Source organism: Schistocerca gregaria, chromosome 1 (genome assembly GCF_023897955.1).
Source record: "Schistocerca gregaria isolate iqSchGreg1 chromosome 1, iqSchGreg1.2, whole genome shotgun sequence".
In the NCBI taxonomy this organism is placed as follows: domain Eukaryota; kingdom Metazoa; phylum Arthropoda; class Insecta; order Orthoptera; family Acrididae; genus Schistocerca; species Schistocerca gregaria.
Window position 1 is genome coordinate 250,288,344 of NC_064920.1, and position 27,584 is coordinate 250,315,927.

Genomic DNA, 27,584 nt, shown 5'->3' on the forward strand with positions numbered 1-27,584 from the left:
GGACTATGATTGGCCATGGAAGATTTTGTGGACAGACAAAGCACAATTCCATCTGACAGGATATGTCAATAACAGAATTATAGAATATGGGCAACGGAAAATCCACACGCAAATCAACCAGTGCCACTTCATCCTGAAAAGGTCACTGTGTGGTGAGGGTCTATGGTATCATTTATCATAGGGCCATCTTTTTTTCGAAGAGAAAGGTGCTTCCGGTCCTGTTTCCTGTACCGTCACTGGTAAGCGCTACGAGTGTCTTTTACACAACCACATCATTTGAGCTCTCCAACAGCGTAGATGTGTGGATGGAATTATATAAAAAAACAAAGATTCCAAGACTTACCAAGCGGGAAAGCGCCTGTAGACAGACACAATAAAATAACACACACACAAAAAATTTCTAGCTTTCGCAACCAATGATTGCTTCTTCAGGAAAGAGGGAAGGAGAAGGAAAGACGAAAGGATGTGGGTTTTAAGGGAGAGGGTAAGGAGTCATTCCAATCCCGCGAGCGGAAAGAATTACCTTATGGGGGAAAAAGGATAGGTATATACTCGAGCACACACACACACACACACACACACACACACACACACACACACACACACACACACATACAGACACAAGCAGACATATTTAAAGGCAAAGAGTTAGGGCAGACATGTCAGTCGAGGCAGAAGTGCAGAGGCAAAGATGATTTTAAATGACAGGTGAGGTATGAGTGGCAGCAATTTGAAATTAGCAGAGATTCAGGCCTGGTGGATAACAAGAAGAGAGGATATATTGAAGGGCAAGTTCCCATCTCCGGAGTTGGGATAGGTTGGTGTTGGTGGGAAGTATCCAGATAACCCGGACAGTGTAACACTGTGCCAAGATGTGCTGGCCATGCACCAAGGCATGTTTAGCCGCAGGGAGATCCTCATTACCAACAAACACTGTCTGCCTGTGTCCATTCAAGCGAATGGACAGTTTGTTGCTCGTCATTCCCACATAGAAAGTGTCACAGTGTAGGCAGGTCAGTTGGTAAATCACATGGCTGCTTTCACATGTGGCTCTGCCTTTGATCGTGTACACCTTCCGGGTTACAGGACTGGAGTAGGTGATGGTGGTGGGAGGGTGCATAGGACAGGTTTTACACTGGGTGCGGTTACAAGGGTAGGAGCCAGAGGGTAGGGAAGGTGATTTGGGGATTTCATAGGGATGAACCAAGAGGTTTGTCCTGAGAGCAAGGGGAAACTACGGCCGTAGTTTTTCCCGGGGGCATGCAGCTTTACAGTATGGTTAAATGATGATGGCGTCCTCTTGGGTAAAGTATTCCGGAGGTAAAATAGTCCCCCATTCAGATCTCCGGGTGGGGACTACTCAAGAGGATGTCGTTACCAGGAAAAAGAAAACTGGTGTTCTACGGATCGGAGCGTGGAATGTCAGATCACTTAATCGGGCAGGTAGGTTAGAAAATTTAAAAAGGGAAATGGATAGGTTAAAGTAAGATATAGTGGGAATTAGTGAAGTTCGGTGACAGGAGGAACAAGACTTCTGGTCAGGTGACTGCAGGGTTATAAATGCAAAATCAAATAGGGGTAATCAGGAGTAGGTTTAATAATGAATAGGAAAATAGGAATGCAGATAAGCTAGTACAATCAGAATAGTGAATGCATTATTATGGCCAAGATAGATACGAAGCCCACACCTACTACAGTAGTACAAGTTTATATGCCAACTAGCTCTGTAGATGATGAAGAAATTGAAGAAATGTATGATGAAATAAAACAAATTATTCAGATAGTGAAGGGAGGTGAAAACTTAATTGCCATGGGTGACTGGCTCCGAGAGTAGGGAAAAGGAGAGAAGGAAACATAGTGGGTGAATATGGATTGGGGGAGAGAAATGAAAGTGGAAGCCATCTGGTAGAATTTTGCACAAAGCATAACTTAATCATAGCTAACTCTTGGTTCAAGAATCATAAAAGGAGGTTGTATTCATGGAAGAATCCTGGAGATACTAGAAGGCATCAGATAGATTATATAATGGTAAGACAGAGATTTAGGAACCAGGTTTTAAAATGTAAGACATTTCCAGGAGCAAATGTGGATATCGACCACAATATATTGGTTATGAACTGTAGATTAAAACTGAAGAAACTGCAAAAAGGTGGGAATTTAATGAGATGGGACCCGGATAAACTGAAAGAACCAGAGGTTGTACAAAATTTCAGGGAGAGCATAAGGGAACAATTGACAGGAATGGGGGAAAGAAATACAGTAGAAGAAGAATGGGTAGCTTTGAGGGATGAAGTAGTGAAGGCAGCAGAGGATCAAGTAGGTAAAAGGACGAGGGCTAGTAAAATTCCTTGGGTAACAGAAGAAATATTGAATTTAATTAATGAAAGGAGTGCAAAATGGCTAAGCAGGGATGGCTAGAGGACAAATGTAAGGATGTAGAGGCTTATCTCACTAGGGGTAGGATACATACTGCCTACAGGAAAATTAAAGAGACCTTTGGAGAAAGGAGAACCACTTGCATGAATATCAAGAGCTCAGATGGAAACCCATTTCTAAGCAAAGAAGGGAAAGCAGAAAGGGGGAAGGAGTATATAGAGGGTCTGTACAAGGGCGATGTACTTGAAGGCAATATTATGGAAATGGAAGAGGATGTAGATGAAGATGAAATGGGAGATATGATACTGCTTGAAGAGTTTGACAGAGCACTGAAAGACCTGAGCTGAAACAAGGCCCCCAGAGTAGACAACATTCCTTCAGAACTACTGACAGCCTTGGGAGAGCCAATCCTGACAAAACGCTACTGTCTGGTGAGCAAGATGCATGAGACAGGTGAATTACCCTCAGACTTCAAGAATAATATAATAATTCCAATCCCAAAGCAAGCAGGTGTTGACAGATGTGAAAATTACCGAACTGTCAGTTTAATAAGTCACAGCTGCAAAATACTGACGCAAATTCTTTACAGACGAATGGAAAAACTGATAGAAGCTGACCTCGGGGAAGATCAGTTTGGATTCCGTAGAAATGTTGGGACACGTGAGGCAATGCTGACCCTATGACTTATCTTAGAAGAAAGATTAAGGAAAGGCAAACCTACTTTTCTAGCATTTGTAGACTTAGAGAAAGCTTTGGACAATGTTGATTGGAATACTCTCTTTCAAATTCTAAAGATGGCAGGGGTAAAATACAGGGTGTGAAAGGCTGTTTACAATTTGTACAGAAACCAGATGGCAGTTATGAGTCGATGGGCGTGAAAGGGAAGCAGTTGTTGGGAAGGAGTAGGAATTAAAATCCTTGGAGAAGAAATAAAAACTTTGCCGTTCGCCAATAACATTGTAATTCTGTCAGAGACAGCAAAGGACTGGGAAGAGCAGTTGAATGGTATGGACAGTGTCTTGAAAGGAGGATATAAGCTGAACATCATCATAAGCAAAACGAGGATAATGGAATGTAGTTGAATTAAGTTGGGTGACGCTGAGGGAATTAGATTAGGAAATGAGACACTTAAAGTAGTAAAGGAGTTTTGCTATTTGGGGAGCAAAATAACTGATGATGGTCGAATTAGAGAGGATATAAAATGTAGAATGGCAATGGTAAGGAAAGCGTTTCTGAAGAAGAGAAATTTGTCAACATCGAGTCTAGATTTAAGTGTCAGGAAGTCATTTCTGAATGTATTTGTATGGAGTGTAGCCATGTATGGAAGTCAAACATGGACGATAAATAGTTTGGACAAGAAGAGAATAGAAACTTTCGAAATATGGTGCTACAGAAGAATGCTGAAGATTAGATGGGTAGATCACATAACTAATGTGGAAGTATTGAATAGTTTGTGGCACAACTGGACCAGAAGAAGGGATCGGTTGGTAGGACATGTTCTGAGGCATCAAGGGATCACCAATTTAGTATTGGAGGGCAGCGTGGAGGGTAAAAATCGTAGAGGGAGACCAAGAGATGAATACACTAAGCTGATTCAGAAGGATGTAGGTTGCTGTAAGTACTGGGAGATGAAGCAGCTTGCACAGGATAGATTAGCATGGAGAGTTGCATCAAACCAGTCTTAGGACTGAAGACCACAACAACAACAACATTTCTCTACTGCCTGACCATCCTGATCACCTGATCTTAATCCATGTGACTCTGACTGTGTGGCTATCTGATAGATGTGTTCAGTGTTCTGATTGCACACTTAGTTGCATTGAAGGCATGCAGTGCGCAACACATTCTGAACGTGACCCTGGAAATACTTCGATCAGTTGTGGAACATTCTGTTTCTTGATTTCAACTTGTTGCAGAACAAGGTGGACAGCATATTGAACATGTTTTGCGCCAGTCACACGGAAATTAATAACCTGATTTGATTTTGATTGATGCTTTTTATGCGGTTTTTGGCCTCGGGACAATTAAATACCAGTTTGTCCCATATGATGTGATATGACCTTGCCTTGGTGGATCGGCTTAGTAACTAACAGTATCACACCTGTAAACCCATGCACGCTGAGTCGTACAGTTTGTTTTACGTCAAACGTACATCTTGGGCATTGTATGATTCATTTGCCATTTGTAATTGACCACTATTAAATTATGATGCTTACAGCACCTTCTATTGTTACTTGTGTAATTATTTATTTTTCCTCTCCCATATGTTTTCCCCCTTCTTCGATAATATACCATTGCAATTTGACATCATTCTGACCAGTGGTGTTATATCTACAGCGGTTTGAAAGTTTAACTTTAATTATAATGACCTGTATTTCCTTATAATATACTGTATTGTCATCTAGAACAAACTATAATATGTATTAATTCAGTATCTAACAACTTTTTAAAGCATATATGTCATTTCACCCTGTCTCTGTCTTTACAAGTCAAAGAAATTATTTATTACATTGTTATATGTTTAAAGCCGTAATTATTTCATATGTAATAACAAGAGGGTGCCCTATATTTAAACATTGCTGGTCCAGTTCCAAGTTTGTTATTCACTCATAGATGCCACTGAGATCGATAGGCCATGTTCTTTCTTTCAAGTTCTCATCATTCACTCCTGCTGGCAGTACACTCATCTTCCATGGAGCATTTCTCTCCAGTGTGTTACCAACATTGTTTAAATACATTGCCTCCTTCTATCTCTTTTCCTGCAGAGTTACAAAATTTTATTTAAATTACACTTCATCTGTGTGCCGAGAAAAATTATCTACAATTCTTAGGAGAGACATACATACAACTTACAAATGTTCTTTGCTTACCTTACCAATGAAAGTGTACACAAAATTATGGTCTGAAACATTGCAACACTCGATTAATTTTTCATTCTTAATAACCACACCAAGCACTCGACTTCATATTTTCTTCCTACAATTTTGCTGTGCTGTTATGAGACATAGTAGTAAACAAAATGTGTATCTTATGTGACATTAGCAAGTCTCATCTTCCACTGTGATGTCACTTGAGTGCTGCACACTAAATACTGACCTCATTCTCAGCCGTTTCTGCAAGGAGACGTCTCAGGCAGTCACTGCCTATGCTGACACTTACTTTCAGCTACTTTCCTAAGGGCTTTGGTCTTTAGTATGGTGTCCTACATTGTTGAACACTGCAGTCACCTGCTGCAGCTTGGACCACCATGGTAGGCTGCATTTCTTCTGGCAGTGATATAACGACACTTATGGTACATTGACAGATTTCAAATTTGGTAGCCAATATGCTGGACTGAGGAAGGGGTGGGGAATGGCATACACACTCATAAATAATAAAACTAACATTTATAACTGTTCAGTTATTGGCACTGAACTTCTCCAGACAATGTGGAAACTGTTTAGAGGTCTGTCCGCGCCTAATGTGACAAAAAATGACCATCAGGACATCTCCATTATCATCACAGTGATATTACCTTGTACTAAATAGGTTCTATTTATTTAGCAAGTAGACCACCCAACATCTATGTCGTAGTCCACTTATTTTCCCATCAGTCCTGCATCGTGTCATCTAGCATAGCATTGCATCTAGGACATCAGTTCCTTATATGAGTAATCAACCATCATTTTAAAGTTACAAATGTCAGCCATAAGAGAAAAATCAAAATTGAATTTCAACATCAAATAATCATCATTTATCAGTGTTAGCAAACTGCTGCCTAGAATGTAAAACATTCTTACATGGGAGTGGAAAAACGTTACAGCATTTCAATAAATGTCATTGATCTCGTGTTCTTCATTGTATTATTGCTCGTGTGCAATTTTCATGTACTTAGCCATGGCCCAAATCAGTTGGTGGCTGCTTCATTTGTTGACTTTCTAAATGTATTTGACTCTGTACCATGCATTTACTAATAATCAAAATTATGATGATACAGAGTATCAAATGAAATTTTGACAGGGTTGAAGATTTATTGATACGAGTGCCACAGCACATTATGTTGAATGGAAACTCATGGGCAGAGGTAGAAGTACCTTCAGTTGCCTGGGAAGTGTGTTGCAACCCTTTCTGTTTTTGTTGTACATTAATGGTCTAGTAGACAATACTAATAACTGCCTCAGACTTTTTGCAGATGATTCAGTTTTTTGTAGTAATGTGCTGTCTGAGAAAAGCTGCAAATGCACTCAGTCAGTTCTTGGTAAGATTTCAGATTGCAGCAAAGTTTATCAACTTAATTTAAATGCCCAGAAGTTTAAAATCAAATTCCACGCAAAATGTAAAAAGAAGTATCCTATGACTACAATATCAATGGTCACAATTGGATCAGTCAAGTGTGTAACAATATGTGGAGATATCACTTAGGTTCATTCATTGGTAACACATGAAGCATACTCCAGTTCACTGATAAGGTCCTGGGAATGCAGTTTACATATTGCTTACAAAACATTCACATGATCCATCCTGACAGATTGCTCAAATGTGTGGGACCTGAGCCAGATAGCACCAAGAGGAAATGTTGATCACATACAAAGAATAGCAATACAAATTCTCACGGGTTTGTTTGTATTGAGGAAGAGCAGCATAGAAATGCTGAAAAATTCTGAATTATTACCCACTTGAAAATAGATGTCAATTAACAAATTAAGTCTCCCTCAACAACAATGCCTTATATCTCTTCATTGAACTTTTGGTAATCAATAACACTCAGAAAACATTGTTTATAATCAATTTGCAGAAATTCTTTGTAATTGTGCTTCAGTCAATCCTGAATTTTTTGAAGATCGACCAAAATTGACTGTTCTAAAAACCATCAGAGGAAATTGGCATATGACATACCATGCAGTAGAAGTGTCTGTAGGTGTATCAAAGAATTTCATACAATTTCAATTTGTGAAAGGAAATTAGTGGATCAAGAAAATGTGAAATTGTTATACAACCTTGTAACAGCTGACAGGGCTTGGATACGTTTGTACATGCTGGAAAGTAGAGTGCACTGGAGCCGTAACAACCACTGCTTTAGAGAATGAAACTATATGGTTCCAGAGACCTTTTCAAGTCTCAAACATTTATGACATAAATATGCAGACTGAAGTGACAAATGAAAATGTGTACCATGGCTGGGATTTGAACCTGAGTGTCTAGCTCACTAGACAGACACACTAACCACTACACCAACCTGGCAAAGTGGCTTTGCAGTAATGCACAGACTACCTTACCTAATGCACAGACTACCCTCCTCAATCCAAATTCCCAGTCACACCTCAGTCCACGTACTATTCCCCTCAAACTTGAAAAGTACTGCAGAGGCTCTCAACTGTATTTAAACAGCACCTAAATGTAGAACGAAACAGGGGTCCTGCCTGAAACCCAGGCATAAGTGTTTTAATCAAATGGAACTACATACTTCCAGAAACTTTTTCATGTCTCAAAATTTTTGAAATATATAGTGCATATATTCATCATAAATGTTTGGGACTTGAAAGAGTCTTCAGAACCATATAGTTTTATTTGTTTAAAACATTTATGCCAGAGCTTCATGCAGGATTCCATTTCATTCTTCATTGAGGTGCTATTCCAATACAGCTGGAGAGACTTTGCAGTGCTGTTCAGGTTTTATGGGGAATGCCAAGTGGGCTGAGGTAAGAAAGAGAACTTGGACTTAGGTGGGAATCACTAAGATTGTCCATGCTGTTTATGCAAAGCCACAGTGGCATAGTGGTTAGTGCATCTGCCTAGTGAGCAGGAGACCAGGTTCAAATCTCAGCTTTGGTACAAATTTTCATTTGTCACTTCAGTCTGCATATATACTTCCCTGAAGTTTCAAAGAACGGTTTATACCAAATGGTATACAGCAATTGTTGACAACAGATCATCGATAAAAACATTGTCTCACTGTCTCACCTACCTTACTGCCTAACACTTAGTTCTGTGGTATTTGATATCTATCCATCCCCTAGAGGATAAAGTTATAACACCGTATTGTTCATTTATTATATAAATGTAAAATGTGAGGAATAGTCAAAAAGTTTCAGTTCGAAGGACGTACAGTCCAGACTCAGTATGCCGAAAGAATTATGGCAATCATCCCACAGACATACCAGGCTGAAGATACCTGTTCGGAACAACATAGATTCCTGCTTACTGCACATGCTCGTCCAGCAGGAATTCTTGACCCTTTGAGGTCCTTTTTAAGGGACTGATGGTTTGATAATCACATGGGAAGAGGTCAGGACTGTAGAATGGGCTATCGAGTGTTTCCCACTTAAATTGGCATAACTTATGGATTACAACATTTGCAACATGGCAATGTGCATTATCATGACACAGCAGCACCTAACACGGAACTTGGCACACCATTTCGCAACAGTGTTTTTTGACAGACATGTTGTCCCCCCCACACATTCTTCATTCTCTTATAGATGTCTACCCAGCCTAGAAAAGAAAAACAGTATGTTGGTCCTGTTTGAACACATTTGGTAATAACATCGCCATAGCTCACATTATCGCATTTACTGCACACAAGTCAGACACATGACTGCCACACTTACGCCTTGCTTACACATTAGTGCTTATATACGGAATTGCGCTACATTGCCTAAATGCTGCAACAATGAAGCAAAATGGAATCTTTTTGATCTCGTATTTATCTGGGAACTTTTGTAGCAACACAAGCTTTAATTTTAAAATATTAAATCACCATCGATAATTTGATCGCATTACTGGAAAGCTATTTCTTATTTTCAGGAAAATATTCAGGAACTGGAAAGGACCCTCAATGAGCAAATATTTGGAAATGATTCAGATGCTACGCAATTAGCAAACGGAAATTGCCAAGACCCAGGAATTACAATTTCTGAAATAGAGGTGAAGGAAGTGGAGAATCTTATTGCCAATAATTCTGAAACACATGCTAATATTGAACCAGTGGTACATACTGAATCTTCAACACAGGATGAACAGCCTGATACCACTACAGCAGAGCAAGAAGTAGTTGTGCAGAGTACTTCTGAAAATCATGAAGGAAACACACTTGAAGAAGTATTTGAATCACAAGGCTTTGATACATCTGTTTTCTTATCTGTAAATTTACAGGTCAGTATTCTTCTGGTACCTATTGTTAATTATATATAATTATATATATATATTTTTCTTGTTCAGTAATTTCTCTATTAGTAATTTCTTCAACTTATAATAACTATTGCAGACTGCTAAAGACAATTTACTCAAAAAAAGTCATCAGACATATGACATCCACTGTTGAAAGGGTGGCTCCTCCTGACTTCGTGCATTATCATCTTCAGCCTTTTACATTCATGTTGTTGTTGTTGTTGTTGTGTATTTGATTGACATCCCACCTTCGTTGGGTTATCTTGCTGATCTCGTAAGTTTCGGGCTGCAGTAAAGAACCTTCTTGATCCATGTACATTCGGTTCACCTGGTTGTATATCCCAGTCGTCTCTCTTTCCTTTTCATTACAGTTAAAATTACATTTTCCACTCCAGCCTGGTCTCTGATCCAATTTTCAGTTTTCTTGTCTCTCCGAGCAATTCCCACGATACATATCTCAGTTTTTTACTGAGCAACCCTCACTTTAGAATGTTTTTCACATTAAAAACACATACACATTCACTGTGGTAAGTCAGAACTGATACATTAAAAGTAAGCCTTCAATTTCAGCTACATCAAAAATGTAATATTCTAATACATGTTTAGTTTACCAGAAGCACTTGAGGCCATTTTTATTTCTCTGTTTCTTTTTTTGTCCATTCAGTTGTCATCAACTGCTGTGGGTACAAAAACTCATAAACTATTTCTTTGGCTTTACTAATAATTAGTATTTTTTGCTTTTTGGGGTGCTTTTTATGCATTATTTTAGTCATATTGTACATGTTTTCCAATCTTGCATTTTAAGCTCGTCTATACTACTTGTATAAAGGATAATGTCATCTTTAAAATGAAGACTGATTATGTTTCATTTATGTGTATGTCAATAACTATTCCTTCATATAGGACTTTGAAAATGCATCCAGTGCTGCTGCCAATAATTTTGATGAAGAATCCTAAACAAGGCAGTAATTTGTATTCATGAGTGTGTCCACAGAGTTCAAGTAGTCCATGGAACTATGTCCACTTCTGAAGCTGCCTGATTAAAATGTGTCTTTATGAGGTTTATGATAATTTAATGTATATATTGTACCTTATGGAGAGAAGGCTGATGGATCTATACTATTTTGTTAATTATCTGTCTACTCTTTGTGTGGAGTAGAGTAAATCCAACATTTTACCAAATTTGGGGAATTGGCATCCAGGCATAAACATTGCGTGTATATAAACACAGGCTTCTGTGGCCATTGTCACAGTCAATAATATTTTTCTGGGTTTGCGACCACATTGTCATTATGCAAAACTACTGATGTTTCAGTCAGTGTTGTAAGTTATCTTTTTCAGGGTGTTCTTGTTTACTGCTGAATGAGAAAAGTTTGTTCCCTATATACCTGCAGATTTGGCTGTTATCCAATTCTGATAGGCTGTTAAGGATGAAGAGGCTGGATGTTAGACATTCTTTATTGGTGTTTTTACTATTTCTTTTCATTGCTGGAAACCCAACTTAGTGACTGGTGTTTGCATTACTGCTTGTGATTGGGGGAAATCGGCAAATGGAAAACTAGGAGGTAGTTCTGACGAGGTGTTGCTTTCCTGCTTTGTAGCAGCCACTGCAGTCTCCCAGATGCCTGTGTGTATTGTTTCATGTGAGTTGCTATCCTACAACTCAGAGCAACTATCTACTTCAATTTCGCTACAAGATAATCTACTTCTATTAGCAACACACACACACACACACACACACACACACACACACCACTGCCAACTCTATTTACCCTATACTTTCTCAACACCATTTGGCCCATTGCAAAAATTTCAGCTGAATTTATCTCCAGCTTTAGCCGGCTTTCAGCTCCTATAACAATTTCAGCATCAGTACTTTATATTAGCGCTTGGAGCTCCAGTACTATCCCAACTTTGCTGCAACAATTTAAAACTGTTGTACTGATGGTTCCTAGATCTCAGTTCGTCCTGTGTTCAACTTGCACCATTTGTGACTGAAGTCCTTATTCTATTTCCCTAAAACCTGTTCATGTTTTGCATCAATTTAGAGCTGTATTTAACATGTATCTTTTCATTAACAATTTTCTGATCTCAAGGTTTATATTTTTGGATGTACATAGTTGTTTCTTTTTAGAGAAAGTCCTTTTGTTTTGTGCAATCCTTGCTACTGTGCCTTTATTGCACCTTCATTCTGTGTGGGGCATTATACTTCATAATTCATATATCTCTTTGAAAGAGGGGGGGTGGGGGGGGGGGTTGGTTATGTCCACATTTGACATTTAGCTATCCAGTAAGTGCACCTGTGCACACAACATTACCTTAGTTTTCTTTTTATGTGTATATTATAACTGTCTATTAGGACACATTTCATTTCATTAAGCACTAAACTCACTCCCTGTTCACTTTTGCTAGTCACTGCTATAGCAGCAGCAGGTGATATCATGCTATTTTTTGTCAGTGAAAAACAATCCTCACATTGAGATACCCCTTTATTTCCTTCATTGCCACTTCTGTGTCCAAATTACTTAGTAGTGCTCAAAGTGGGTAACACTGCCTTACACCATTCCATATTTTCTTCCTATGATGTCATACTATCATTTCTGGCTACTTCTGTTTGCTTTGCATAAAGAGAATGGGCCACACATCTGCCCCTGTAGTGGATACCACACTACCTAAGAATGGAAAACATTTTATTCCTTATAGCAGTATCAAAAGCCTTCCGCAGATCATCTGTGCTTCCCTGTAATACAATGTACATCCAAATTGTAATTCTGTTTGGACTTCACTTTTTTGCAGCACTTCTGGTAGCCCTTTGTTATAATCTGTAACTTGATTTAAAATTCTGCAGTTTATTGTCCCCAAATAAAAAATAGTAGAGACAGTTAAAAGTCTAAGATACATTTCATTATTGATTTAGCCAAACTTTCTGTAGCTAGATAGGGTCACGTAAGTAACAGAGTTCTCGTATTCTAAAGCCATAAATTAAGTTCTCTTAATACATTACTCCCAACATTCTCACACTCAAGTGTGAATACCCTTGTGGCAGGGTACTTCCACATGATGTCAGGCAATTCTACATGTTCAGTCTAGTTTACACAACACTAGGTTGCAGGCAACTGCGCTACTGACCACTGCACGTGCGTGCCGTGCATTTGCGCAACTCGTTGGTGAAACTAAACACTTTCAATGTGTTCCAACTTTGGCAACACTAGTTGCATGAGTTTTGAGGTTATGCATGTTCGTAGTGTGTAGACAAACTGAAATATGGAGAGGGGAATGGAGAATAATATTCACTTTTTCAATCTCTATGCTTTGCATAGGTGTTTGTGGGATTTCAGTGATGCAGATTACAAGAATAAGGAGCATATTGCTGCTGCTGAGACATGAAGATACTTGAATATTAATACAATATGACTGCTTTTATTTTTTGAGGAGTCAGATAATAGCTATTCATTTTCTTGTTTTACTTCAGTATTTTCGAAATCTTGTGCGGTATGTAGTATTATTTTTGTTACAGGCTCCTGATACATTGGCATTAGCTTTGTCAAACATGCTGCCACAGTCAGCTCTTTCGAAGAAAAATGAAGTACCAAAGGACGATGAGCAAGTACAGCAGGCTCAGTCTACCGTTGAGGAAGTAGTTGATGAAAATTATGCTTTACTGGGTGACAGCTTCCAGAATCAGTTGTTAGTAGATGAAAAACAGCACAAGTAAGTATTCCTCTCGTTCCTGTATAATTTTATAGCTTCCACCTCTATCTTTAGTATCAAAACACAGTAAACTTGTGGAAGTACCTTTTTCTGTCAGTATCCCATGTTTAATGTATCTCATATTCCATATAATTTTTTTAAAAAAATCTAGATATTTAGAAATAAGCAGTGTCAGGAAAATTGGCTGTATGTTTGCTGCAGCAACAGAAATGGGGCTCTTGCCTTTTTAGTTTAAACTAGTGAGTTTTTCAACATAAAAGTCCACTAACAGGATTTCAGAGACCAGTACCAGTAACAGTTCTTTGTTAACATGCTTAAATTATTGAATATTGAAACAAGTTTGTGGGTGTAACCTGCTCATCAAGCAAAAAAATGCCAATACCAAAACATTTAACATGAATGAGAGCACACCTTAATGTAGTAGTTTTCTTCCTTGGAATGTTTGTGGATTTTTGTAGAAAAAGATAAGTATAACCTTTTTTAGTCACAATTTACTTTGTTTACTGCACTGTTGCTAAAACAAAAAAATTATTGACACTTTAGATAAAAAGCTGCTCAGGAGATCTGTAACCGTCTTTGCCAATAAATTGTAATACATCTGTCTTGCTTGCAAAAATGTTTCTGGAGAACCCCATTGCCAGATATATGGCATGAGAAACATACCTGCTAAAATCAATACAAAGTATCTTGTCACTTCGCACTCCATTCCATAATACCATCAGTGCCCAAACAAACATAGGCACTTAAGACATGGTACAAGGGGAACAATTTTGCCAGTAGGTGGCAGTAGTGATAGTTATGGCTCTGAGCACTACGGGACTTAACTTCTGAAGTCATCAAGTGATAGTTATGCCTATGACATCAGGCATAATTGTTGTATGATACATGTGTATTTGGGGGGGAGGGGGGGAGGCTACGTATGCAGACACATGCACACCCATATTGTAGTAGTGAAGTAAAATCTACTACGTTGCAAAGAGTTGCCATCTTTATGAGATAGGAAGTAACGCAAATTGAAATTACTCAGTACATAAATTTCATCCAAAACATGAAATACAATATTACATGGCGTAAACAAATTACAGATAGTTCAATGAATATAAAACTTTAAAATTTTGAAGGAAGTGGAGGGGGGGGGGGGGGCACATTAAAATTGGGAGAAATTACTGCCTACATATGGATTAATAACAGATTATACAAGTAACATAGAGATCACACATTACATATACTCTTCAAAAATTCTCAGTAATTGTAGTTACATATTTCTATCAAAGAGGGTGTAGTTGTGCACTTGGGGCTGCTGAAGTGCATATGGGAATTTTCCGTGCACAAACTTCAACCAACCTATTTAGATAATGTATGACAGTAAAAATAGTTTAGTGACAAAAGTACATGACAGTCAAAATTTCAACCAACTTATTAGAAAAACAGTTGTACATTACAATCCAAATAATAAAACATCAAAATGATGATCTTAAAAATATGCATGGGAAGGGAGCAGTAGCATTTATTACATTCAAAAGAAATCATACATACTTATGGCTTAGTGCAAATTACACATGAAGACTCCTTGAGAAAAAATTATTTTTATCTTATTCTGACTAATCAAAATAACAATCTGTTTTGTTGACATACAATATGTCCCAACAGTTACCATTATACCTATTCTAAATGTACCCCCATTTATTGATTATTTACATTTTAATAATACTAGGAGAGAAAAAATAAACAAAAAGAAATGATTTACATTAATTTTCAGACCTTATTCTTTCCTACCTTTTTTCTCTCACCAACCCTATAGCCTATGGTATGGTATCAGTATTTTTAATCACTGTCATCATCATCATCCTAAATAGCACTGTGAAATTTCCAAATATTCTGCTATTTCTGAGGTTATCATTACAGTAAAATATAAGACAACAGCGCCCAGCCAAGCTGGTGTCGGTGTTCCCCTTCCAATCCTTCCTTAGTGATGAGCTCAAGCAATTGTGAAACACAGACTGCTGGTCACACGTAACAACAACAACAACTACTACTACTACTACTACTACTACATAAAGGAAAGATCACAATTACGATTCAGTCCCAGTGTCAGACTTCCACTCTCCCTACAATCTAGTGATGTCTATTAGTAATTACTCCACAATTTGCCTTGATGGTGTAATTTATCCTTGCTATAACAATTACTCAGTTTAATATGGTTCATTTCCTTTGAGACATTTCATTCTGGATTATTTTCTTTCTTGTTTCAATTGAACGTCACTGTCATGCTCTAATGCTGATTAAAGACTGGTAACATTTTTAATTGGGATTCTAATACATGAACAGTGACTGAATTTCTTGTTGCAATCCACTCAGTAAATCATTACAGTCTCTAATAACCAAATAAAATATTGGTCTGGGTTCTGACTCAGGCAGTGCTTTTTTAAGGACGATATTTCTGTTTTTGAATGTTTCCTTTACTTAAAAAGCAGTTTTAATGTTTGTATGTGGTATCCATACATGTTGTTGTTTTTGTTGTTGTTCTGGTCTTCAGTCCAGAGACGGGTTTTGATTCAGCTCTACATGCTACTCTATCCAGTGCAAGCCTCTTCATCTCTGAATAACTACTGCAACCTACATCCTTCTGGACCAGCTTGGTGTATTCATCTCTTGGCATTCCTGTAAGATTTTTACCCTCTACATTTCCCTCCAATACTAAACTGGTGATCCCTTAATGCCTCAGAATGTGTCCTACCAACTGGTCCCTTCTTATTGTAAAGTTGTGCCACAAACTCCTATTCTCCCCAATTCTATTCAATATCTCCTCATTAGTTATGTGATCTACCCATCTAATCTTCAGCATTCTTCTGTAGTACCACATTTGGAAAGTTTCCATTCTCTTCTTGTCAACACTGTTTATCATCCATGTTTCACTTCCATAGATCGCTACACTCCATACAAATACTTTCTGAAAAAGACTTCCTGACTCATAAATCTATATTCACCATTAACAAATTTCTCTTATTCAGAAATGCTTTCCTTGCAATAGCCAGTGTACATTTTATATCCTCTGTATTTTGACAATCATCAGTTCCCAAATAGCAAAACTCATCTACAACTTTTTAGCGTCTCATTTCCTAATCTAATTCTCTCAGCATCACCTGATTTAAATTAACTACATTCCATTATCCCTGTTCTGCTTTTGTTAATGTTCATCTTGTGTCTTCCTTTCAAGACACTGTCCATTCCATTCAGCTGCTCTTCCGGGTCCTTTTGCTGCCTCTGACAGAGTTACAATGTCGACAGCATACCTCAGTTTTTATTTTTACTCCACAGATTTTAATTTCTACTCTGAATTTTTCTTATGTTTCCTTTACTGCTTGCTCAATATACAGATTGAATAACATTGGGGATAGGCTACAACCCTGTCTCACTCCCTTCTCAATCACTGCTTCCTTTTTATGCCCCCATGGCTCTTATAACTGCCATCTGCTTTTTAAACCTGCCACCTTCAGAATACATGTATGGGAATATTTATTGCAAATCAGTTCAGATACAACAAAAGTTTGTAAGATGGTGACTTTAATGTTATTTCCTCCTGTGATTCACAAAATTGTCAAATTTTAATCAGAGCAATAGACAGTTGCAGTGGCTAATTCATACTTTTTCATGTGTCTTTTGCAGTAGCACTGCACAAGTCAGCGTCAGTGATTTTTTGAGCAATGTTGATACTGTATCAAGCACTTCAGCGTATTGGGAAATCTTGAGGCTGTTGGAATGCGAGTTTCATTTGCCAAGCCCTGTCCCTTCCAAATTCTTCAAAGTAAATCTGCATGTGACCTCAGTAGCCAAAGCTTCATCTCTAAATGTAATATGACCACCATAAATGTAAGACTACCCCTATATACTCTACTAAACAATGTAGAAAAGGGGGAAAACCCCATCTTATAATTGGGTAAGTATGGTAAGTCATTGCAATTACGTTCACCAATGGGATTATTCCCCTCACCCCAAACGAAACAAAGAGCCACACTTGTAGTGCTACAAGACCTGCAGATCGCACCACTGAACAAAATGAAATGCATAAATGTTCAAACTGTTTTGAATGTAAGAATGGCATAGGGTAGGTGGGCTTAAAAGCGCCTGTGCTTGGTTTTACTAAATATTTGAGAGAGACGTGCAACAATATTATATTAATTATGCATGCAACATCTAGTTCAACATCTTGCTAAAATTGTGTAAAAGTTTCTGTACCGCCTAGTAATTATTAGAGGAGTAATATTTTTTTTCCTAAAAAGTAACTTTGTGTACTCTTACTCCATGCTGTGGGGTAGCAGTACACAGTCCTGGGGGAAGGGAGAGCAGTGTGTCTTTTACCCCAACTACAAAAAAATAAAGGGTTACAAATAAATACATGGAAAAATAAATTAGGAACTCGTTATTTTTTTAAAAAAAATGCAAGAACATAATTATATAATAATTAGCAACAGCCTTTTATGCATTTCAATTTCACAGATTGAAACTACTTGACTAAAAAAGATTATTGTGCTAACTTTTAATACTGACATAACTAAAATGGACACTCAAACAAAATATACATTCTTCTTGTAGAACAACAGAAAGTAACAGAAAAGAAACATTTTCAAATTAAGATACTTTCATGATCAAAAAGCAATGGGAAATGTGGAAAGATTAGTGGTTGCCTATCCAAACTTGAATTTGAATGATAATTTCAGTTAATTGGACAGATGGTTGGAAAAGCTAATTGTATTTGCAATAGATTAAAACTGAAGAAACTGCAAAAAGGTGGGAAATTAAGGAGATTGGACCTGGATAAACTGAAAGAACCAAGGTTGTACAGAGTTTCAGGGAGAGCATAAGGGAACAATTGACAGGAATGGGGGAAAGAAATACAGTAGAAGAAGAATGGGTAGCTTTGAGGGATGAAGTAGTGAAGGCAGCAGAGGATCAAGTAGGTAAAAGGACGAGGGCTAGTAAAAATCCTTGAGTAACAGAAGAAATATTGAATTTAATTGATGAAAGGAGAAAATATAAAAATGCAGTATATGAAGCAGGCAAAAAGGAATACAGACGTCTCAAAAATGAGATTGACAGGAAGTGCAAAATGGCTAAGTAGGGATGGCTAGAGGACAAATGTAAGGATGTAGAGGCTTATCTCACTAGGGGTAAGATAGATACTGCCTACAGAAAAATTAGAGACCTTTGGAGAGAAGAGAACCACCTGTATGAATATCAAGAGCTCAGATGGAAACCCAGTTCTAAGCAAAGAAGGGAAAGCAGAAAGGAGGAAGGAGTATATAGAGGGTCTATACAAGGGCGATGTACTTGAGGACAATATTATGGAAATGGAAGAGGATGTAGATGAAGATGAAATGGGAGAGATGATATTGCGTGAAGAGTTTGACAGAGCTCAGAAAGACCTGAGTCGAAACAAGGCCCCTGGAGTAGACAACATTCCATTGGAACTACTGATGGCCTTGAGAGAGCCAGTCCTGACAAAACTCTCCCATCTGGTGAGCAAGAGGTATGAAACAGGCGAAATACCCTCAGACTTCAAGAAGAATATAATAATTACAATCCCAAAGAAAGCAGGTGTTGACAGATGTGAAAATTACCGAACTATCAGTTTAATAAGCCACAGCTGCAAAATACTAACACGAATTCTTTACAGACGAATGGAAAAACTAGTAGAAGCCGACCTCGGAGAAGATAGGTTTGGATTCCGTAGAAACACTGGAACACATGAGGCAATACTGACCTTACGACTTATGTTAGAAGAAAGATTAAGGAAATGCAAACCTACATTTCTAGCATTTGTAGACTTAGAGAAAGCTTTTGACAATGTTGGCTGGAATACTCTCTTTCAAATTCTAAAGGTGGCAGGCGTAAAATAACGGGAGCGAAAGGCTATTTATAATTTGTACAGAAACGAGATGGCAGTCATAAGAGTTGAGGGGCATGAAAGGGAAGCAGTGGTTGGGAAAGGAGTGAGACAGGGTTGTAGCCTCTCCCCGATGTTATTCAATCTGTATATTAAGCAAGCAGTAAAGGAAACAAAAGAAAAATTCGGAGTAGGTATTATAATTCATGGAGAAGAAGTAAAAACTTTGAGGTTCGCCGATGACATTGTAATTCTGTCAGAGGCGGCAAAGGACTTGGAAGAGCAGTTGAATGGAATGGACAGTGTCTTGAAAGGAGGATATAAGATGAACATCAACAAAAGCAAAACGAGAATAATGGAAAGTAGTTGAATTAAGACGGGTTGTGCTCAGGGAATTAGACTAGAAACTGAGACACTTAAAGTAGTAAAGGAGTTTTGCTATTTGGGGAGCAAAATAACTGAAGATGGTCGAAGTAGAGAGGATATAAAATGTAGACTGGCAATGGCAAGGAAAGTGTTTCTGAAGAAGAGAAATTTGCTAACATCGAGTATAGATTTAAGTGTCAGGAAGTCGTTTCTGAAAGTATTTGTATCGAGTGTAGCCATGTATGGAAGTGAAACACGGACAATTAATAGTTTGGACAAGAAGAGAATAGAAGCTTTCGAAATGTGGTGCTACAGAAAAATGCTGAAGATTAGATGGGTAGATCACATAACTAATGAGGAAGTATTGAATAGGATTGGGGAGAAGAGAAGTTTGTGGCACAACTTGACTAGAAGAAGGGATCGGTTGGTAGGATATGTTCTGAGACATCGAGGGATCACCCTTATAGTATTGGAGGGCAGCGTGGAGGGTAAAAATCGTAGAGGGAGACCAAGAGATGAATACACTAAGCATATCCAGAAGGATGTAGGTTGCAGTAGGTACTGGGAGATGAAGAAGCTTGCACAGAATAGAGTAGCATGGAGAGCTGCATCAAACCAGTCTCAGGACTGAAGACCACAACAACAACAACTCTATCTTAGCCAATGATAAAAGAAAAATTCTTCGCTTTACTGTGTTTTGTGTAAGTAAGTTTGAATTCCGGGAAGTGAATGTTTGCTGAAAGGTTCCTGCCATTGTGTTGTCTTTTCTTTGAGTTCGGTTTCAGCTGCTTAAAACTTAACGCTTAGTGTTATATGTTTTAAAATTTTGGAAAATTAATTGTGGGCCTTCTGCTTTGGAACCTTATTCTTAAAATTACCTTTCAAGCTTAAACATTGCCGCCTTTTGCCATTGAAAGGTTATGGTAATTTATTTTAAAATCTTGAAAATTTTACTGTGGGCCTTCAGCCGTTTGTATTGCATTTTGTTATTTTATTTGCAATTTTAACTGCATTTTACCTTGTTACCATATAAGATTTCTTGTTTGGAGGCCTTTAGCCGTGAAAGATTGGGAGTTTGAAAGTCATAGTTGTAAAAGTTCGGCTATGTTCCGCTTTGGTTGTAAATGTGTTATTAAATTATAATAAATTAGAATTTTAAGGTGAAACTTACCCCAACCTTATTTGGCCCTAAACACAATCCTAAACACCTGTTTTGCGCAGCGGGTTTACCGAGCGTCTCGATTACAATTTCAGAAAAAATGGATGAGAGAGAGCTTCACAAATTGAAGAAGTCAATAGCGCGTTGATCCATCTATGGCACTTATACAAATATCCGATGTGGCACTTAAAGAAATATCCGTTGTGGCACTCATTGACAGCGTTGTTGGATGTCTTCCTGAGGACTATGGTGCCAAATTATGTCCAATTGACGCCTTAGATCGTGGAAATCCCGAGCTGGTTGGAAACCACTGCCCAAAATGCTCCTAATGTTCTCAACTGGGGAATGATCCAACGACCTTGCTGGAGAAGGTAGTTTGGAAACTGCGAACACAAGCACTAGATACTCTAGCCACGTGCGAGTGGGGCATTATCTTGATGAAATATAAACCTAGGATGGCTTACTATGAAGGGCAACAAAACTGAGCGTAGAATACAGTCAAAGTGCCGCTCTATTGTGAGGGCACCACCGATGACAGTCAAAGGTGTCCTGCTATGAAAAGAAATGGCACAACAGACCACCACTTTTGGTTGTCGGGCCGTATTGTGGGCGACAGTCACATTGGTACCCCATTGCTGTCCAGGACGTCTCCAGACGCGTCTTCGGCACGGAATCTCATTGCTGATAAATACACTCCTGGAAATTGAAATAAGAACACCGTGAATTCATTGTCCCAGGAAGGGGAAACTTTATTGACACATTCCTGGGGTCAGATACATCACATGATCACACTGACTGAACCACAGGCACATAGACACAGGCAACAGAGCATGCACAATGTCGGCACTAGTACAGTGTATATCCACCTTTCGCAGCAATGCAGGCTGCTATTCTCCCATGGAGACGATCGTAGAGATGCTGGATGTAGTCCTGTGGAACGGCTTGCCATGCCATTTCCACCTGGCGCCTCAGTTGGACCAGCGTTCGTGCTGGACGTGCAGACCGTGTGAGACGACGCTTCATCCAGTCCCAAACATGCTCAATGGGGGACAGATCCGGAGATCTTGCTGGCCAGGGTAGTTGACTTACACCTTCTAGAGCACGTTGGGTGGCACGGGATACATGCGGACGTGCATTGTCCTGTTGGAAAAGCAAGTTCCCTTGCCGGTCTAGGAATGGTAGAACGATGGGTTCGATGATGGTTTGGATGTACCGTGCACTATTCAGTGTCCCCTCGACGATCACCAGAGGTTTTACGGCCAGTTTAGGAGATCGCTCCCCACACCGTGATGCCGGGTGTTGGCCCTGTGTGCCTTCGTTGTATGCAGTCCTGATTGTGGCGCTCACATGCACGGCGCCAAACACGCATCCGACCATCATTGGCACCAAGGCAGAAGCGACTCTCATCGCTGAAGACGACACGTCTCCATTCGTCCCTCCATTCATGCCTGTCGCGACACCACTGGAGGCGGGCTGTACGATGTTGGGGTGTGAGCGGAAGACAGCCTAACGGTGTGCGGGACCGTAGCCCAGCTTCATGGAGACGGTTGCGAATGGTCCTCGCCGATACCCCAGGAGCAACAGTGTCCCTAATTTGCTGGGAAGTGGTGGTGCGGTCCCCTACGGCACTGCGTAGGATCCTACGGTCTTGGCGTGCATCCGTGCGTCGCTGCGGTCCGGTCCCAGGTCGACGGGCACGTGCACCTTCCGCCGACCACTGGCGACAACATAGATGTACTGTGGAGACCTCACGCCCCACGTGTTGAGCAATTCGGCGGTACGTCCACCCGGCCTCCCGCATGCCCACTATACGCCTCGCTCAAAGTCCGTCAACTGCACATACGGTTCACGTCCACGCTGTCGCGGCATGCTACCAGTGTTAAAGACTGCGATGGAGCTCCGTATGCCACGGCAAACTGGCTGACACTGATGGCAGCGGTGCACAAATGCTGCGCAGCTAGCGTCATTCGATGGCCAACACCGCGGTTCCTGGTGTGTCCGCTGTGCCGTGCGTGTGATAATTGCTTGTACAGCTCTCTCGCAGTGTCCGGAGCATGTATGGTGGGTCTGACACACCGATGTCAATGTGTTCTTTTTTCCATTTCCAGGAGTGTATATTACCAGGCAGAGGGTGTCACCAATGGAGGTGGAATAATTGCAATAATGTGGTCCAGAACCCAGCACTTTTCAATTCTAGATGGCTAATAAAATTAATTTGCTGGGCCATTTGGGTGCACAAAGCATAATAAAACATCCTTCTGACCAGTGGAGGTCTCACAGTAAATTCGAATCTACCACTCTTTTTCCATAAATGCATGTGGGTTATTCCGTGTCAAAGGGACCAATATTATAAAGTGACCCATCGCCATATCTGGTGTGAAGGCTCTAAATGGTCTTTGATGGTTATATTCGAAATTTTGTTCCAGTATTTTCAGTGGTTGAATTTTTAGGGGCTTTTAAAGAGAACCTATCCTTCTTTGCAGCACGTTCGAAGGCTTAAAAAAAGTTCTAGCAAACATTTGGTCATTTGCTTTAATATACACAGACAACTTTTTATGCTGAATTACATCGTGACAAAAATTAGATTTAGCCACACCTAAATATAGATACAAGCCTTTACAGTGATTAAAAAATTCATCGTGTTATTCAGAGAGCAAAGGTTTGACTGATCACTGCTACTTTTCATTAGAACCAATCACGACAAAACTTCAGAGGACTTTTTCTACCTATGATATCTATGTATGGATCATATTTAATTAACATTGGATGCATAGACGAAAAGATACGCATCTGCAAAGTTAGTTGAAATTTTTGCGTGCAAATTTTAAGGTATTTTTTGGTGTCTTGTTCAATCCTTCTCCTCTTCTTCTTCTTCTTCTTCTTCTTCTTTTTTTTCCCACATGTGGAAAGAGCATGCTTTAAGCTTTCAAAGCTACATTGTTTAATTTTTGGATCTTGAATTTTATGAGTAAGAATAACTGTCAATACTAGGGAAAATAAATTAATGATTTAAAAAAAAAGGGGGGGTGGGGGTAATGTCTTAATAGTATAAGATTTGCCTGTGGTTTATGGACTGTAAGTATACTAATAAGACATGTTTATGTTATTTTAAATTATAGAGTATAAATACAATAAAACCTCATAAAATGCTCTTAAGATTACAAAAGCTAGAAGATCATAATGGAACGCTATGTTGCTTTAAAATGTTTTAACCCTACAATACATGGTGGTGCAATATGCTTTGTCATTCAGTTACCATCGACATTATAAAGCAGCAATACTTCATATGACTCTCTCCTCACAGCAGTGATACACTGCTGAATCACCACTTTCAGTTGTTGCTTTTATTACTGACAATTTTCACAGTGTCAGTCTTCTGTGTGATGTAATGTTTGGTGCGGACATTGTACAATCAAGGTGTTGAGGACTGAGTGTTTGAATAATCAATAATTGTTGTTTTATATATAACAAGCCTGAATCTACTATGCTTCAAACCAGGCTATTCATGAGCTTTCAAATTTGCTTGTTATATGCTGATACACTATTGCATAAAATGAACCAAGAAACCCTTGCATCCTGCTGCTTTGGTGGATCAGATGAAGCTGATTATCGTAAGTCATTACCATTCTACTATGGTGAAAGTCAACTACCATCAGTTACAGAAATGTCGCCAGTGGACAAGGAGTTTCTACAAAATAGATCTGGGCTTGATTTTACTGAGGATGCCCAAATTTGTTCATACCATAATACCATGTTGATGACGAAATTTCAGTTCGTGCAGAAGACATTTTTCAACGTGTTTGGTAAAGAAAAACATGTAATCAAGAAGGATTTAACACCAATAATCACTGCAATGTCCGATAGGTTGAAGTTACTGACTAATTAAGTTTTTAAATCTGGTCATAAAATTTGTACCAAATGTAGGGATGAAGTGGCCCAAAAAGAATCACCCCACCAGGATAACTAAGAGTCACCCTTTACTGAAGTCATGAATGTTGTTGATGCTGGTTTTACTGCTCATACTTGATCACCACAACTTGAAGAGTCACCATTAAAGCTTCACCGATCAGCAATAGGGATTCAATGGGATACATAAAGTGCATAAGTTCTGAAACCCCAAGACAGCATTACTAAGGTAATTGCCACATATGCTGGTGTGAGCCAAGTAGATATTGCTCAAATACAAATGGAAGAGTGCCAGAAATGTAAAGATATGGACATCTTAATTGAAGAACTTAAGATTAAGCTCCAAACTTCAAGCAATTGCAGTAAAGTTTAAATTTGGACCCTGGCCCCAAATAAGTGGACTATTGAAAAAACAACTAAAGAATTTGCTATTTCAACAAAAATGGTGAAAAAGGCTCAGGAACTAATGATGGAAGATGGGATTTTGGCAATATCTGCAAACCGAAAAGGGAAAAAGCTCAACGATGAAGTAAAACAAATGTCCTCACTTTTTTTGAAGATGAGGTTTTCTCGTTTATGCCTGGGCAACAAGGATTGTGTTGCATTAAGAATAAATGGGAGAGATTAACAAGCAGGAACGCTTACTTCTTTGTATCCTGAAAGAAATGTTCATTGCATATTGAAAGCAATATGGAAATCAACTGAGCTTCTCAAAATTGTGAGTTCAGGCTGAAATGGTGCACAGCACTCGGCATATCTGGATCACATTCAGTAGGTGTTTGTGCAATTTATCAAAATGTCAAATTAATATTGTCTCCAGTAACATCCATCCAAGATAACTACAAATATTTGATGAGAAAAAACTATATGCAGTTTGGAAACAAAAGACTGTATGCTGCAACATTGTGAGAAATTTCCAGGAAAAATGCGACAAGAGGCTTTTAAAGAATATGACCCTCAACAAACAATGGAATATAAACAATGTGTCCATACTGACAGACACATTAGAGATGTGTCAAAGAACTGTTGAAGATTTCATGGAGGCACTGATGTGTCAAAACAAAACTAAAGTGATCTCTTGCAGAAAATGAGTTAATTATATTGATGGATTTTGCTGATAATTATTCATTTGCTGTTCAAAATACGGCGAAAGAATTTCATTGGAAGATTAGGCAGGTCACATTAACTCCATTGGTTGTCTCTTTTGGTGGCAAAGAATGTCAGATTATAGCATTTGTATGATAAGCAACTGTTTCCGTCATGATAAAACTGCTGTTCACGCCTTTCTAACAAAGTTAATAGCATATTTAAAGAGAAAGATTGAAACCATTAAGAACATTTATTACTTTAGTGATGGTTCAGCTACTCAACATAAGAATTTCAAAAATTTCATCAATTAATGTCAACAAAAAAAGGATTTTGGCATCACTGCTGAATGGAATTTTCTGGAACAAGCTACGGTCAATTGCCTTGCATGGCACTGGGAGAACATCAAAAAGACTAGCAGCCCATGCTAGTCTGCAGAGGCACTTAGATAACCAAATATCGACACCATATGATTTGTTCAATTTCTTTGATGCTAGTATTCCAGGCACAAAGACTTTTTATGTACCAAAAGAAAAAATTGAAAAGACTCAGCCTATCAAGAAACAAGGAGGAAGTAGCAGAGTAGTTGGTGTTATCATTACTACATATAAGATCCAATAACAGGTATTTGTCTCAGTATCCACCAGAATATGGCCATATGGAAATTGCGATTGGTTTCCCTAGCAATTGCAATGACTGATGTTTTACAATATAATGCAACGACTGATAGCCACTATGTTACTACTGTAACTTTCTTCAAGGTCATAATTATCAGTGGCTCCTTTCCATGCTCTTATTCTTCCCACATTTTTTAAAGTTCTATTTTTTATCTTTTATTATTATGGCTGCCATTGTTTCTTAAACAGGTTGTTTGAAACTTGCATATTAAATTTCCATACGCACCATATTCCTATGTGCATTTTCAGCAGCTAGAGGCACTGTGGCACGGACTTCTTGGTAGAAACTACCAATTGCAATGACTGCCTCATTTCAAATTATATCAAAAAATATGTAGGGTAGGTGAGGATAAAAGTACCCGTGGGGCAAGAGTACACATCAAGCTTTCAGGCCCCAAAGCAGAAGTTCATTACGCTACCACAAGGCAGCACACACATAATCATCTTTTCCTCATTTCTATTCTGGAACCTTGGGGCAGTCGGATGCTTGCAGCTGGTGTATACACAAACTAAAATCTACTTAAAAATTAGATGAATCTGCTCTTGGAACTGGCAGCTCTCAACTATCAATATCTGTCCAGATCTACATTACTTGTATGTGTTATTTGTAGAAAAATAGCAGAATGGAGTAAAAGTATGCAGCCGTAGTGGGGTAGAAGTTCACAGTGGGCACTTTCATTCCATCACTGTAGTTTGACTTGTGTAGTCCCTTCTAGAGCACTGAAGCATATTTTGTTCCTGTTTATTTACCTTAGATGCCTCATTGTTAACCTTAGAGACTTGAAATTATTTTTTCTTTCCTGCAGTTTTTATTTCGTCGAAGATTTTTTTTTTTTTCAGAGGTACCACTCAAATAGACTTCTAATACAATCACATCTGCCATAAAAGCATTTTTTTCCAGAAACCGACCAATAACATTTACTCAGCAGCCCATAACAGACCAGCTCTACCACCAAGCTGTTGGCCTTATCAAAAATGGGAGCCCAATATGGCAAACAGCCAAAGCTATTGGGCTGCCTTAAAAAAACTTTTAAAACTGGCAAAGGTAGTACTTGGCTGAAACACTAAACCTTATTCATTGGAGGAAGAACAAACAATAGTGCAGCATTACATTTCCCATTATACACTTTTTTTCAACCTTTCTCTCAGATCACTGCAACATGTATGTTCAGTGTCTCCCAGGCATGTCGGAATTTCACTAAACAGATGATGAAGTTTATGTCAAAACTGAAGACAAAAAAGGAGACTATCAGGACCAATTTATAAATGCTCT

At 38.8% G+C, this 27,584-nt stretch overlaps 1 protein-coding gene across 2 annotated transcripts in view; it reads left to right on the top strand.

Annotated features, from left to right (window-relative positions):
• Positions 1-27,584, top strand: part of LOC126339177 (zinc finger protein 236-like) — a 216,534-nt gene that overhangs the window by 153,835 nt on the left and 35,115 nt on the right. For both annotated transcript variants that reach the window (XM_050001610.1, XM_050001609.1), the window contains exons 20-21: positions 9,160-9,507; positions 13,040-13,233. In XM_050001610.1, the coding sequence (XP_049857567.1) occupies positions 9,160-9,507; positions 13,040-13,233 (542 nt within the window). The remainder of the gene's footprint in view (positions 1-9,159; positions 9,508-13,039; positions 13,234-27,584) is intronic.